The sequence below is a fragment of the Aquarana catesbeiana genome, linkage group LG05 (genome assembly GCF_042186555.1).
Source record: "Aquarana catesbeiana isolate 2022-GZ linkage group LG05, ASM4218655v1, whole genome shotgun sequence".
Classification (NCBI taxonomy): domain Eukaryota; kingdom Metazoa; phylum Chordata; class Amphibia; order Anura; family Ranidae; genus Aquarana; species Aquarana catesbeiana.
The window spans coordinates 297276871-297291671 of record NC_133328.1 but is presented as its reverse complement, the minus strand read 5'-3'; the positions used below and the strand labels follow the sequence as shown (position 1 = coordinate 297291671).

The 14801-nt window shown below is 40.5% G+C and overlaps 1 protein-coding gene across 4 annotated transcripts in view; it reads left to right on the top strand.

Moving 5' to 3' along the window:
- PTPN3 (protein tyrosine phosphatase non-receptor type 3) overlaps positions 1-14801 on the top strand; it is a 366738-nt gene that overhangs the window by 187849 nt on the left and 164088 nt on the right. For all 4 annotated transcript variants that reach the window (XM_073630792.1, XM_073630794.1, XM_073630793.1 and 1 more), the window contains exon 9: positions 11616-11703. In XM_073630792.1, the coding sequence (XP_073486893.1) occupies positions 11616-11703 (88 nt within the window). The remainder of the gene's footprint in view (positions 1-11615; positions 11704-14801) is intronic.

The following is a 14801-nucleotide window of genomic DNA, read 5'->3' as shown; positions in this document are numbered from 1 at the left end:
CCTGTTTACCGACCGCCTGGACTTACGATCAGCTCTCCGCTGGTTCATGTGTGAGAATATGGAAAGGGCAGCACGGCGTCTCGGCTACATGCATTCCATCTCATCTCGCATTCTCAGTTCTCGCAGTATTTTTGCTATGTATTTACAGTACTGTACTAGCAATCTCCAACACTGCTGTGCATACAGTGGTCCAGTAGTTTGTCTATAAATGAGTACTGTGTACATTATTGTTTACTGTACTTTACTGTATGTACAGTATTGTGTATATAGTACAGTGCTAAACTAAATAGTATGCAATACTGTATGTGTATGTACTGTACAGTATGTGTGTGGCTGCATGTTTATAAAGCTTCTTTAAGCATTTAAATGAGGCAGTAGTGGTGTGAGATCTGGGTATTTAAAACCATATACTGTACTGTATTGTACTTTATTTTGCACCCCATAGTACAAGATGTCAGCAAAAAGAAAGAGCATGACTTTGCCGGGAGAAAGCACCAAGAAACAAAGGAAGGCTATTGATTTTGAGTAAAGGTCATAAATATGAAGCTCATAGTTAAAAAGCTAAAACAATAGCACGTGAGTTGAAGCTGGTGCATACAACTATTTAAACAATCCTGAACGATAAACATAGAGTGAAAGAGGCAGTTAAAGCATCAACAGGCTTTAAAGCCATAATAACTAGGCAGCAGAAAGGTCTCATTCATGACATGGAGAAATTACTGCCGATCTGATTTGATGACCAGATACAAAGCGAGCGGGCTCACTGTTTCTAACAGCATGTCAAACAACAAGTCCTGCACTCTTAACCCCTGCGGTGCTGCACACTAATAATGCTCCTCCCGCTGATCATACCGACAAGCTGCTCCTTAACGCCATGTGCTGACAGCTTTCCTCCAAAGATAAAGCACTGTTTTGCTTTCAGCCACCTCGTCGAGGAGGGAAGGGAGGAGAGGACTGGACGGGGACGCTCCAGAACGACACCCCCGTACTGGGCGGCACCAGGGGCGGGGCCCCATCCCATTTCCGGTGCCGTTATCGGCGTGATTTCCTTTATGGCATTTTGCTGAAAAGGCCATTTTCGGCCGATATGTTTCGGCGTTCAAAATTTCGGTGCATCCCTAATATACAGGCAGTCCCCGGGTTACAAACAAGTTAGGGACTGTAGGTTTGTTCTTAAGTTGAATCTGTTTGTAAGTCGGAACAGGTACATTTTTTAAGTGTAGCTCCAGCTAAAAAACTATTTTTAAGCTTTTTGGATAACATAGGGAAGGGTTATCACCCCTGTCATTTGTTTTGCTGCCTGTGCCTCTGTTCAGAAGATTTCACTTCACTTTCTGTCCCAATGACAATTGGATTTTGAAAATTTTGGGTTGTTGTGGAGGCAAACCTTGGTGATAAAGCATCAGTGGAGACACCTTTTCCCCATAATAGCTCTTACAGGAGAGAATTTCCCTTCCTAAGGGTAGATTTCCTCTCACTTCCTGTTGTCTCCCTCCGTTTGTAAGTAGGAGTTGTTTGCAAGTTGGATGTTTGTAACTAGGGGACCGCCTGTATATATACACACTCACCCACCGGCCACTTTATTAGGTACACCTAGTTAGTACCGGGTTGGACCCACTTTTGCCTTCAGAACTGTCTTAATTCTTCATGGCATGGAGTCGACACGGCGTTGAAAACATTCCTCAGAGATTTTGGTCCATATTGACATGATAGCATCATGCAGTTGCTGCAGATTTGTCGGCTGCACATTCATGATGCGAATCTCCCATTCCACTACATCCCAAAAGTGCTCTATTGGATTGAGATCTGGTGACTGTGGAGGCCATTGGAGTACAGTGAACTCATTGTCATGTTCAAGAAACCAGTTTGCGATGTTTTGAGCTTTGTGACATGGTGCATTATCGTACTGGAAGTAGCCATGAGAAGATGGGTACACTGTAGTCATAAAGGGATAGACATGGTCAGCAACAATACTCAGGTAGGCGGTTGTGTTTAAGCGATGCTCAGTTGGTACTAAGGGACCCAAACTGTGCCAAACAAATATCCCCCACACCATTATACCACCACTACCAGCCTGAATCATTGATACAAGGCAGGATGGATCCATGCTTTCATGTTATTTGCGCCAAATTCTAAACCCTACCATCTAAATGTTGCAGCTGAAATCGAGACTCATCAGACCAGGCAATGTTTTTCCAGTCTTTTATTGTTCAATTTTGGTGAGCCTGTGGGAATTGTAACCTCAGTTTCCTGCTCTTAACTCTTCTGCTGCTGTAGCCCATCCGCTTCAAGTTTCGATGTGCTGTGCTTTCAGAGATGGTATTCTGCATACCTTGGTTGTACCGAGTAGTTATTTGAGTTACTGTTGCCTTTCTACCATCTCAAACCAGTCTACTCATTATCCTCTGACTTCAACAAGGCATTTTCGCCCACACAACTGCTGCTCAATGGATATTTTATCTTTTTTGGAACATTCTCTGTAAACACTAAAGATAGTTGTGCGTGAAAATCCCAGTAGATCAGCAGTTTTTGAAATACTCAGACCAGCCCGTCTGTCACCAACAACCATGCCACATCAAGTCACTTAATTCCCCTTTCTTCTCCATTCTAATGCTTAGTTTGAACTTCAGCAAGTCATCTTCACCACATCTAGATGCCTAAATGCATTGAGTTGCTGCCATGTGATTGGCTGATTAGCAATTTGTGTTACCAAGCAATTAAACAGGTGTACCTAATTTTCACATTTTTGTAAATATTTTATTATATCTTTTCATGTGACAACACTGAAGAAATTACACTTTGCTACAATGTAAAGTAGTGAGTGTACAGCTTGTATAACAGTGTGAATTTGCTGTCCCCTCAAAATAACTCAACATACAGCCATTAATGTCTAAACCTGCTGGCAACAAAAGTGAGTAACCCCTAAGTGAAAATGTCCAAATTGGGCCCAATTAGCCATTTTCCCTCCCCGGTGTCATGTGACTCGTTAGTGTTACAAGATCTTGGGTGTGAATGGTGAGCAGATGTGTTAAATTTTGTGTTTATCGCTCTTTCTCTCAAACTGGTCACTGCAAGTTCAACATGGCACCTCATCGCAAAAAACTCTGAGGATCTGAAAAAAAAAAATTGTTTCTCTACATAAAGATGATCTAGGCTATAATAAGATTGCTAAGACCCTGAAACTGAGCTGCAGCACAGTGGCCAAGACCATACAGCTGTTTAACAGGACAGGTTCCACTCAGAACAGGCCTCGTCATGGTCAACCAAAGAAATTGAGTGCATGTGCTCAGCGTCATATCCAGAGGTTGTCTTTGGGAAATAGACATATGAGTGCTGCCAGCATGCAGAGGTTGAAGGGGTGGGGGGTCACCCTGTCAGTGCTCAGACCATACGCCGCACACTGCATAAAATTGGTCTGCGTGGCTTTCGTCCCACAAGGAAGCCTCGTCTAAAGATGATGCACAAGAAAGCCCGCAAACAGTTTGCTGATAACAAGCAGACTAAGGACATGGATTACTAGAACCATGTCCTGTGGTTACATAGTTACATAGTAGGTGAGGTAGAAAAAAGACACAAGTCCATCAAGTCCAACCTATGTGTGTGATTATATGTCAGTATTACATTGTATATCCCTGTATGTTGCCGTCGTTCAGGTGCTTATCTAATAGTTTCTTGAAACTATCAATGCTCCCCACTGAGACCACCACCTGTGGAAGGGAATTCCACATCCTTGCCGCTTTTACAGTAAAGAACCCTCTATGTAGTTTAAGGTTAAACCTCTTTTCTTCAAATCTTAATGAGTGGCCACAAGTCTTGTTAAACTCCCTTCTGCGAAAAAGTTTTCTATTGTGGGGTCACCAGTATGGTATTTGTATATCAAAATCATTGAGGATACAAAATAAGGTAGTACTGAGTATTACCAGGGAGGCGGACTTTTTAGGCTAAGAACCAGTGGAGAAGATATAGCAGTATAAAAAATATAAATTTATTGAAAAATACGGTGTGCAGTGTATTGCTGTCTCCCTGGGGCACGCTGGATTATTTGTATCCTGAATATGCAGCGATGGGATTGTATTGAGCCTTCAGCATTGCTGATACTAAATCCAGGATCTAAGTGGTGAATCCGGTGTTGGCCTTCCTCCCTCTAATGGCTGCTCCCTTAATTAGGAATATTGTTTACATGCCCCTGCTGAGATATTTAGCTATATCTAATATACTTTCTTACTGCTGATTGAACTTTCTCATGCTACCGTGACTTGCATAATTTTGCATTCCAATTTAAGATAGAGAGACATATCTCCTTCTCTGTCTCATCTGTGAACCTTGGCCGTGTCCTGAGGAAGCCTAATGCCCCGTACACACGGTTGGATTTTCCGACGGAAAATGTGTGATAGGACCTTGTCGGAAATTCCGACCGTGTGTAGGCTCCATCACACATTTTCCATCGGATTTTCCGACACACAAAGTTTGAGAGCAGGATATAACATTTTCAAATTCCGATCGTGTGTACACAAATCCGACGGACAAAGTGCCACACATGCTCAGAATAAATAAAGAGATGAAAGCTATTGGCCACTGCCCCGTTTATAGTCCCCACGTACGTGTGTTACGTCACCGCGTTTAGAACGATCGTATTTTCCGTCGACTTTGTGTGACCGTGTGTATGCAAGACAAGTTTGAGCCAACATCCGTCGGAAAAAATCCTAGGATTTTGTTGTCGGAATGTCCGAACAAAGTCCGACCGTGTGTACGGGGCATTACGGTGAAACGCGTAGACATACAAGGGCTCACTGCACAATAATCATAGATGCTATATGTTACAATTGTCATTGTTTTTTAGATATTGTATTTTTCAATAAATTTATATTTTTTATACTGCTATATCTTCTCCACTGGTTCTTAGCCTAAAAAGTCCGCCTCCCTGGTAATACTCAGTACTACCTTATTTTGTATCCTCAATGATTTATGGACGTGGCTTATTTTTGGTGCACTTTCCTCTTTTTTTTGTGTCTATATCAAAATCATGTCCCCTCTCAAGTGTCTCTTCTCCAGAGAGAATAAGTTCAGTGCTCCCAACCTTTCCTCATAACTAATATCCTCCAGTCCCTTTATTAGCTTTGTTGCCCTTCTTTGTACTCGCTCCATTTTCAGTACATCCTGAGGACTGGTGCCCAGAACTGGATAGCATACTCTAGGTGTGGCCAGACTAGAGTCTTGTAGAGCGGGAGCATTATCATTTTATCTCTGGAGTTGATCCCCTTTTTAATTCATGCCAATATTCTGTTTGCTTTGTTAGCAGCAGCTTGGCATTGCATGCCATTGCTGAGCCTGTCATCTACTAGGACCCCCAGGTCCTTTTCCATCCTAGATTCCCCCCCCCCCGAGGTTCTCCCCCAGTGTATAGATTACATTCATATTTTTGCCACCCAAATGCATTATTTTACATTTTTCTACATTGAACCTCATTTGCCATGTAGTTGTCCACCCCATTCATTTGTTCGGATCTTTTTGCAAGGTTTCCACATCCTGTGGGCAAGTAATTGCCCTGCTTAGCTTAGTATCATCCACAAATAAAGAGATTGAACTGTTTACCCCATCCTCCAGGTCGTTTATGAACAAATTAAATAGGATTGGTCCCAGCACAGAACTCTGGGGGACCCCACTACTCACCCCTGACCATTCCGAGTACTCCCCATTTATCACCACCCTCTGAATTCACCCTTGTAGCCAGTTTTCAATCCATGTACTCACCCTATGGTCCATGCCAACGGACCTTATTTTGTACAGTAAATGTTTATGGGGAACTGTGTCAAATGCTTTTGCAAAATCCAGATACACCACGTTTACGGGCCGTCCTTTATCTAGATGGCAACCCACCTCCTCATAGAAGGTTAATAGATTGGTTTTGCAAGAACGATTCTTCATGAATCCATGCTGATTACTGCTAATGATACCGTTCTCATTACTAAAATAATTGTATATAGTCCCTTATCATCCCCTCCAAGAGTTTACATACTATTGATGTTAGGATAACTGGTCTGTAATTCCCAGGGATGTATTTTGGGCCCTTTGTAAATATTGGTGCTACATTGGCTTTTCTCCAATCAGCTGGTACCATTCCAGTCAGTAGACTGTCAGTAAAAATTAGGAACAATGGTCTGGCAATTACTTGACTGAGTTCCCTAAGTACCCTCGGGTGCAAGCCATCTGATCCCAGTGATTTAATAATGTTAAGTTTCCAAAGTGTAATTTTAATTCTGTCCTCTGTTAACCATTAAGGTGCTTCCTGTGATGTGTCATGAGGATAAACACTGCAGTTTTGGTTACTGAAGCCCCCCCGATTCCCTTGTGAAGACTGAGGAAGAATAAAGAAGAATACATTCAATACCTTCACCATTTCCCCATCCTTTGTAACTAGATGCCCTTCCTCATTCTTTATGGGGCCAATATGGTCTGTCCTCCCTTTTTTTACTGTTTACACACTTAAAGAATTTCTTGGGATTTTTTTTTGCTCTCCTCCGCTATGTGTCTTTCATGTTCTATCTTAGCCGTCCTTATTGCACCCTTACATGTCTTGTTGCATTCTTTATAAGTCTGAATTCTGATGATGATCCCTCAACCTCGTATTTTTTGAAGGCCTTCTCCTTTGCTTTTATATGCATTTTACATTGGAGTTAAGCCATCCAGGACTTTTGTTCGCTCTTTTAAATTTATTACCCAATGGGATGCATTGACTAATGCCCTTATTTAATATGCTCTTAAAGCAAACCCATCTCTCATCCGTGTTCTTTGTTCCTAAGATTTTATCCCAATTTATGCCTTCTAGCAAGGTTCGTAATTTAGGGAAGTTGGCTCTTTTGAAATTCAGTGTCTTTGTATTCCCCTTATGTTTCCTATTTGTGTGATTTATACTGAAGCCAATTGACCTGTGATCGCTGTTACCTAATTTGCCTTGTATTTCCACATCCGTGATCAGGTCTGCATTGTCGGTAATCAGTAGATCCAGTAACGTTTTAGTTCTAGTTGGTGCGTCTAACATCTGACCCATAAAATTGTCCTGCAAGACATTTAGGAACTAGCGAGCCTTAGATGAATGCGCGGTTCCCTCCGCCCTTCTTTATCTGGATAGTTAAAATCCTCCATTATGATAACACGTCCCCATCCTTGCTGCTAATCCAAATTGTGATCCCTTCCTCCCTTAGCTTAGGGGGCCTAAAGCATACTCCCAGTATTATTTTCCCCTTAGCTTCATCCCTTTGGAGCTCTACCCATAAGAATTCCACCTCCTCCCTAGCTCCCTTAGTGATGTCATCACATTCACCTGTACATTATTCTTGATATATAGGCATACCCCTCCCCCTTTTTTTACCCTCTCTATCCTTGCGATAAAGGGTATACCCTTGAATGTTTTCCAGACAATCATGAGAGCTGTTGAACCAGGTCTGATGAGACCAATATAAACTTGTTTGGTTCAGATGGTGTCAAGCGTGTGTGGCAGCAACCAGATGAGGAGTACAAAGACAAGTGTGTCTTGCCTACAGTCAAGCATGGTGGTGGGAGTGTCATGGTCTGGAGCTGCATGAGTGCTGCTCGTACTGGGGAGCTACAGTTCATTGAGGGAACCATGAATGCCAACATGTACTGTGACATACTGAAGCAGAGCATGATACCCTCTCTTAGGAGACTGGGCCGCAGGGCAGTATTCCAACATGATAACGACCCCAAACACACCTCCAAAATGATCACTGCCTTGCTAAAGAAGCTGAGGGTAAAGGTGATGGACTGACCAAGCATGTCTCCAGGTCAAAACACTATTGAGCATCCGTGGGGCATCCTCAAATGGAAGGTGGAGGAGAACAAGGTCTCTAACATTCACCAGCTCCGTGATGTCATCATGGAAGAGTGGAAGAGGACTCCAGTGGCAACCTGTGAAGCTCTGGTGAACTCCATGCCCAAGAGGGTTAAGGCAGTGCTGGAAAATAATGGTGGCTACACGAACTATTGACACTTTGGGCCCTATATGGACATTTTCACTTAAGGGTGTCCTCACTTTTGCTGCCAGTGGTTTAGACATTAACCACTTCAGCCTCGGAAGAATTTACCCCCTTCCTGACCAGAGCACTTTTTGCGATTCGGCACTGCGTCGCTTTAACTGAAATGACGTGGCTCCCAAACAAAATTGACGTCCTTTTTTTCCCCATAAATAGAGCTTTCTTTTGGTGGTATTTGATCGCCTGTGCGGTTTTTATTTTTTGCACTATAAACAAAAAAATAGCGTCAATTTTGAAAAAAATGCATTTTTTTTTACTTTTTGCTATAATAAATATCCCCAAAAAATATTTTAAAAAATGTTTTTTCCTCATTTTAGGCCGATACGTATTTTTCTACATATTTTTGGTAAAAAAAAAAATTGCAATAAGCATTTATTGATTGGTTTGCGTAAAAGTTATAGCGTTTACAAAATAGGGGATAGTTTTATGGCATTTTTATTATTAATTTTTTTTTTTTTACTAGTAATGGCGGCGATCAGCGATTTTTATTGTGAATGCGACATTATGGCGGATACATCGGACATTTTTTACACATTTTTGGGACCATTGTCATTTATACAGCAATCAGTGCTATACAAATGCACTGATTCCTGTGTAAATGACACTGGCAGTGAAGGGGTTAACCACTAGGGGGCAGTGTAAGGGTTAAGTATGTCCTGGGGAGTGTTTCTAACTGTGGGGGGGCGTGGCTACATGTGTCACTGATCTCTGCTCCTGATCACAGGGAGCAGAGATCAGTGACACTGTCACTAGGCAGAACGGGGAGATGCTTGTTTACATTAGCATCTCCCTGTTCGTCCTCTCCGTAAGGCGATCGTGGGTATCACCGCGGCGGTCAAGTCCACGGGACCCGCAACCCGACCCATGGAGCTCCCGGCGGGCGCACACACAATGGCACAGCGGCAAATTTAAAGGGAGGTACGGTTACGCCCATTTCCCAGCCGTGCCATTCTGTAGACGTACAATGGCGTGCGCCGGTCGGGAACCAGTTAATGGCTGTGTGTGGAGTTATTTTGAGGGTACAGAAAATTTACACTGTTATACAAGCTGTACACTCACTACTTTACATTGTAGCAAAGTTTAATTTCTTTAGTGTTGACACACAAAAGATATAATAAAATATTTACAAAAATGTGAGGGGTGTACTCACTTTTGTGAGATACTGAATATATAATTGATTTATTTGCATGTCTGAATTGATATAGAATGATGGTCCCTCTTCTGCTGATTTTAACTTTATTTATTTATTTTTTTAACATTTATTTTACTGTCGTAAATTTATATGAACACATATGGATGTTTTTATATGTATGTGGTCCGATAGTAATTTTTGTGCTGCAAATGTATCCTGAGAGCTTAAAGAGTCACTGTTGTTGATATCCTTTTACTTTACGAGCAGCGGGACTTCCAGGGTATTGTGGATCACATGCTTCTCTGTTCTTTCTCTGTTCTGGTTCCTACAGCCACTATCTAGCATGGCTATTTAGTGTGCTGGTGGCAATGGGCTTCTACTTTCTGATAAAGTCTCGCTATTCAACGTATCGCATAAAGGGGCGAAGCCTGATTTCTATTATGTCATAATGCTGTAAATGCTGCTATTGAGGATTACATGTGTGCTGAGTCTCTGTGTTTGCATTGTGGATGCTGCATTACTTGATGGATTATGATAAGATTATTATAACCATTTTTGAGTGTTTTTAATCTCTTAATTTAACTTTGATTAAAGAATACAGTAAGCACTCTAATGGCTCTCTTTTTCATGTTGTAATTTACACTTGTTAGAAGCTTAGCCTGAAACCTTGCATCTGACTGAAATGGAGACCATACTACCATATTATCCCTGTAGGGGAAACAAGCCTTACTGACTTCACATCATTCTAGAGGTCATTTAATTGAGATGATCAGATTGTGTTGTCACTGGGTAAAGATTTTGAACTATGTAGTGTGAAATTACAAGAGAAGAGCACTCTTCTGTTCACCTGGAGTTGAACTTTGTCATTTATGAACTTTTTTTTTGTTCATGCAATTTTTATTTCACTGGTGGTTGATGCATTTGCACGTTATGAATTTCTTCATTCATTTTTTAAATTTTTTGTATTCATTAGTGATTTTGAGCCCTGTATTTTGATGCCCATATATGTAATATGAGTATGCAATGCTTTTGAGATCACTTTTTTTTTCCATTTTATTGGTTGGACTGGTGTCTTTTTTTTTTTAACCAGGCTAACTATGTAACTTTGTTTTTTGGTTTGCACATTCTTTATGTATGCTCATTTTGAAGTGTGATCTATTATCAGTTTGTTTAGGGTATTGATTTCACAGACATAGTTATTTTTAGTTTTGTTGTAAAGCACTGCACTATTGGGTTATTTGTCATGTTTTGTATCTTTTAATTAACCACTTGCCGACCGGGCCATAGCCGAAAAACGGCTACAGCGCGGTCGGCTTATTCTGGGTGGGCGTCCATGGGACGTTCTCACAGAATCGCGCGCCCCCTGGGGCGCGCACCCGTGAACATCGGTGACAGCCGGGTCCGGAAGACCCGGCGCATCAGTGATCATGGTAAACAGCTGCAGATAGCGGCCGTTTACCACGCGATCGCTCTGTCAAATGATGGAGCGATCACTTGTAAACAAACCATGTCATGACGCCGGTTCCTCCCTCCCCTCTCTGTACCGATCTGTACAGTGTGAGGGGAGAGGGGGAGAGATTGTTTGCAGCAGCGCTGTGGGCTGGATCTGTAGTGCCCACAGCGCTGCTCAGTGCTCTTACTCTGCAATACTCTGCAGTACTATGCCAATACTCTGCCCATACTCTGCAGTACTCTGCCCATACGCTGCAATACTCTGCAGTACTCTGCAATACTCTGACAATAATCTGCAGTACTCTGTCAATACTCTGTATAATCGGCAATACACTGCAATAATCTGCAATACTCTGGCAATATTCTGTCAATACTCTGCCAATACTCGCCAATACTCTGCAATAAATTTTAACAGAAACAAAGAATGTTTTTTTTTTTTTTACCGAATTTTCAGTCTTTTTTGATTTATAGCGCAAAAAATTTAAAAAAAAAAAGCGGTGAATAAATACCACCAAAAGAAAGCTCTATTTGTGTGAAAGAAAGGACAAACATTTCATATGGGTACAGTGTTGCATGACTGCGTAATTGTCATTCAAAGTGTGAGAGCACCGAAAGCTGAAAATTGGTCTGGTTAGGAAGGGGGTTTAAGTGCCCAGTGGTCAAGTGGTTAACACAATCTCATACTCTAAATTTTACTTAAAAATTAGATTTTCTAAATATTTTTTGCTGAAAATATAAATGTGTTAAACTGCTGTGCAAATATTGTGCAGCATAAAAGAAAAATACAACTATGGTATTTTTATTCTACATATCCTCTGCTTTTCAGAAAATATATTTTAACATTAAAAAAAAAGCTCCTGCAAGAAAACGGTTAATACCACATAACAAAGCCAGTAACCATAAATAACAAAGCTTATAGTTATTTAATTAACACACATTTTGATTAATTATTTTTTTTCTTTCTTTTTTTTTTTTTAAAGCGGTCTTGGACAAACTGAAGCAGAGTCATGCTACATTAATATTGCAAGAACGCTTGAATTCTACGGAGTTGAAATGCACAGTGGTAGAGTATGTTTGACTCATATGTACTTACACTAGCGTGGCAATAAACCCTCATGTGTTTGTGAAGGCCGAGAGTTGAATAATAACGTACACCCTCTTTCAGTTAATTGTGTGCTCACTGATAAAGTTTGAATGTATCAAAAAGAAAATTAATGTACAACACCTTAAAAATTTTTAGGGTAAGCTTACGTGGCAAAGGGCAAATGCAAAATGTCTTTAAACGCCAACTAGGGGCTACTACAAAATTTTCACTTACAGTGGGGCTGTGCCTGCACTGCAAGGGTCAACTGCACTTCTTGGCCTAGGGGACCAAAACAAAAAAAAAGATGAACTTACCCGCTCATCTCCACAGCTAGACCAGTCCCCACAACTTCTTCTCCCTCATGCTCCAGTAGTCCTAAGGTCCTGATGTTATTAAAACCAAAGCAGGGTCTATAGCCCTGCATTGAATGTGATGACACTGAGGGACAGTCCACCACTGGAGAATGGGGGAAAGCCACCAGCCAGGGGAGCAGAAGATAAGGGTAGAACTATTTCTCCTCTCCACTAGACAAAACAAACTATTAGCCCTTGCAGTGCAGGCACAGCTCCATAGCAGGGGCTAACTTTTTTATTTCCCCAGATTTAGGCTTTAAAGCTCAACTCCAGAATATTGGCATTAGTGGAGTGTCTTCCTGTCCCAGTAAGCTAATTTGAATGTTTTCCCTGATGTTACAGAGGTGTCACTGAATTACACTGTGAGGGGAAATCTTACCAATAGAGTCAGTGATAAACAAACTTGCAGAAGGACTTATGTCACTTACAAATATTTTCTGAAAAACAGTTTTCTACATACCAAGCAAAAAAATGTAAATTTTGTATGTCATATACAGACACAGAATATTTAACAGACAACTAATTAGCTTGACCTAGTGAAATTCACATTTACAAAATATGAGAGCAGTGATGAAGAAACTAGAAACCGCGGACACAGATTATGTTGTAATATATAGTTTATTTTCATGCATACACCTGTATCATTTCTATGATGTACCACATTTACAGCTATGTTTTAGAGTTTATCAGAACAAGCATTACAATATACTTCAAATAAATTCTGCTTCATGTATTCATGTAGTTTCAAATATAAGTATGTATAGAATTATTTTACTTTAAAGGCAAATTTACAATTCAAAAATGTTTTTGTGCTGCATTTGTGTAAATGTCTTAGATGATTAAATGGCACCATCTAGGGTCTATGTTTATGTTGTCTATTACTGCCCCTCTATAACATGAGCCAAACAACAGATTAATTTTTTTTAAAAAAGGTGCACAACCCATCAGTATATCTATATATAATGCTGTCATATGTAAGAGTAAGCAGTCAATATTGGCAGATTGGCATAGACCCTTTAATTTATGGTAATATATAATAAGAAAACATTTTTTATAAATGTCATGCACAATCAGACTCTTTATTTATCCTGCATTGTCAAAGGTAGAATGAATCAAAGCCTTCCTAAATGCCATGCATAATGAATTCCCAATATCCCAATGTTAAGTACAGTGGATATAAAAAGTCTACACACCCCTGTTAAAATGTTAGGTTTCTGTGATGTAAAAAAAATAGAAAAAGATAAATCATTTCAGAACTTTTTCAGAACAAACTGGGGGCGGGAAGGGGTGTCAAAGTAACAAACTAAAATAATGTTGCATAAGTGTGCACACCCTCTTATAACTGGGGATGTAGCTGTGTTCAGAATTCAGCAATCACATTCAAACTCATGTTAAATAGGAGTCACTACACACCTGCCATCATTTAAAGTGCCTCTGAATAACCCCAAATAATGTTCAGCTGTTCTAGTAGGTCTTTCCTGACATTTTCTTAGTCGCATTCTACAGCAAATGCCATGGTCCGCAGAGAGCTTCCAAAGCATCAGAGGGATCTCATTGTTAAAAGGTATCGGTCAGGAGAAGGGTACAAAAGAATTTCCAAGGCATTAGATATACAATGGAACACAGTGAAGACAGTCATCATCAAGTGGAGAAAATTTGGCACAATAGTGACATTACCAAGAACTGAACGTCCCTCCAAAATTTATGAAAAGAAGAGAAGAAAACTGGTCAAAGAGGCTGCCAAGAGGCCTACAGCAACATTAAAGGAGCAACAAGAATATCTGGCAAGTACTGGCTGTGTGGTACATGTGACAACAATGTCCTGTATTCTACATATGTCTGGGCTATGGGGTAGAGTGGCAAAACGGAAGTCTTTTCTTATGATGAAAAACATCTAAGCCCGGCTAAATTTTGCAAAAAGACATCTAAAGTCTCCCAAAAGCATGTGGAAAAATGTGTTATGGTCTGAGGAAACCAGGGTTGAACTTTTTGACCATAATTCCAAAAGATACGTTTGGCACACAAACAACACTGCACATCACCAAAAGAGAACACCATACATGCATTGAAGCATGGTGGTGGCAGCATCATTCTTTGGGGCCGTTTTTCTTTAGCTGGAACAGGGGCCTTAGTCAAGGTAGAGGGAATTATGAAAAGTTCCAAATACCAGTCAATATTGGCACAAAACCTTCAGGCTTCTGCTAGTAAGTTGAACATAAAAAGAAATTTCATCTTTCAGCATGACGATACAAAGCATACATCCAAATCAACAAAGGAATGACTTCACCAGAAGAAGTTGAAAAAGCTGTGGAATGGCCCAGCCAGGGCCCAGACCTGAATTCGATTGAAAATCTGTGGGGAGATCTGAAGAGGGCTGTTCACAGGAGATGCCCTCGCAATCTGACAGATTTGCTATGTTTTTTGCAAAAAAGAGTGGGCAAATATTGCCAATTTAAGATGTGCCATGCCTGATAGACTCATACCCAAAAAGACTGAGTGCTGTAATAAAATCAAAAGGTGCTTCAACAAAGTATTAGTTTAAGGTTGTGCACACTTCTGCAACCATATTTTTTTAGGTTTTTTATTTTTACTTCCCTCCACCTAAAAGATTTAAGTTTGTCCACTGTAGCTACATGATACATTTCTTTATTCAGTTATTTACAAACTCTTTATTGAATTAATGATGATATAAACTGATAGTAAGCAAGATAAGAATGTATTAAAAGTTC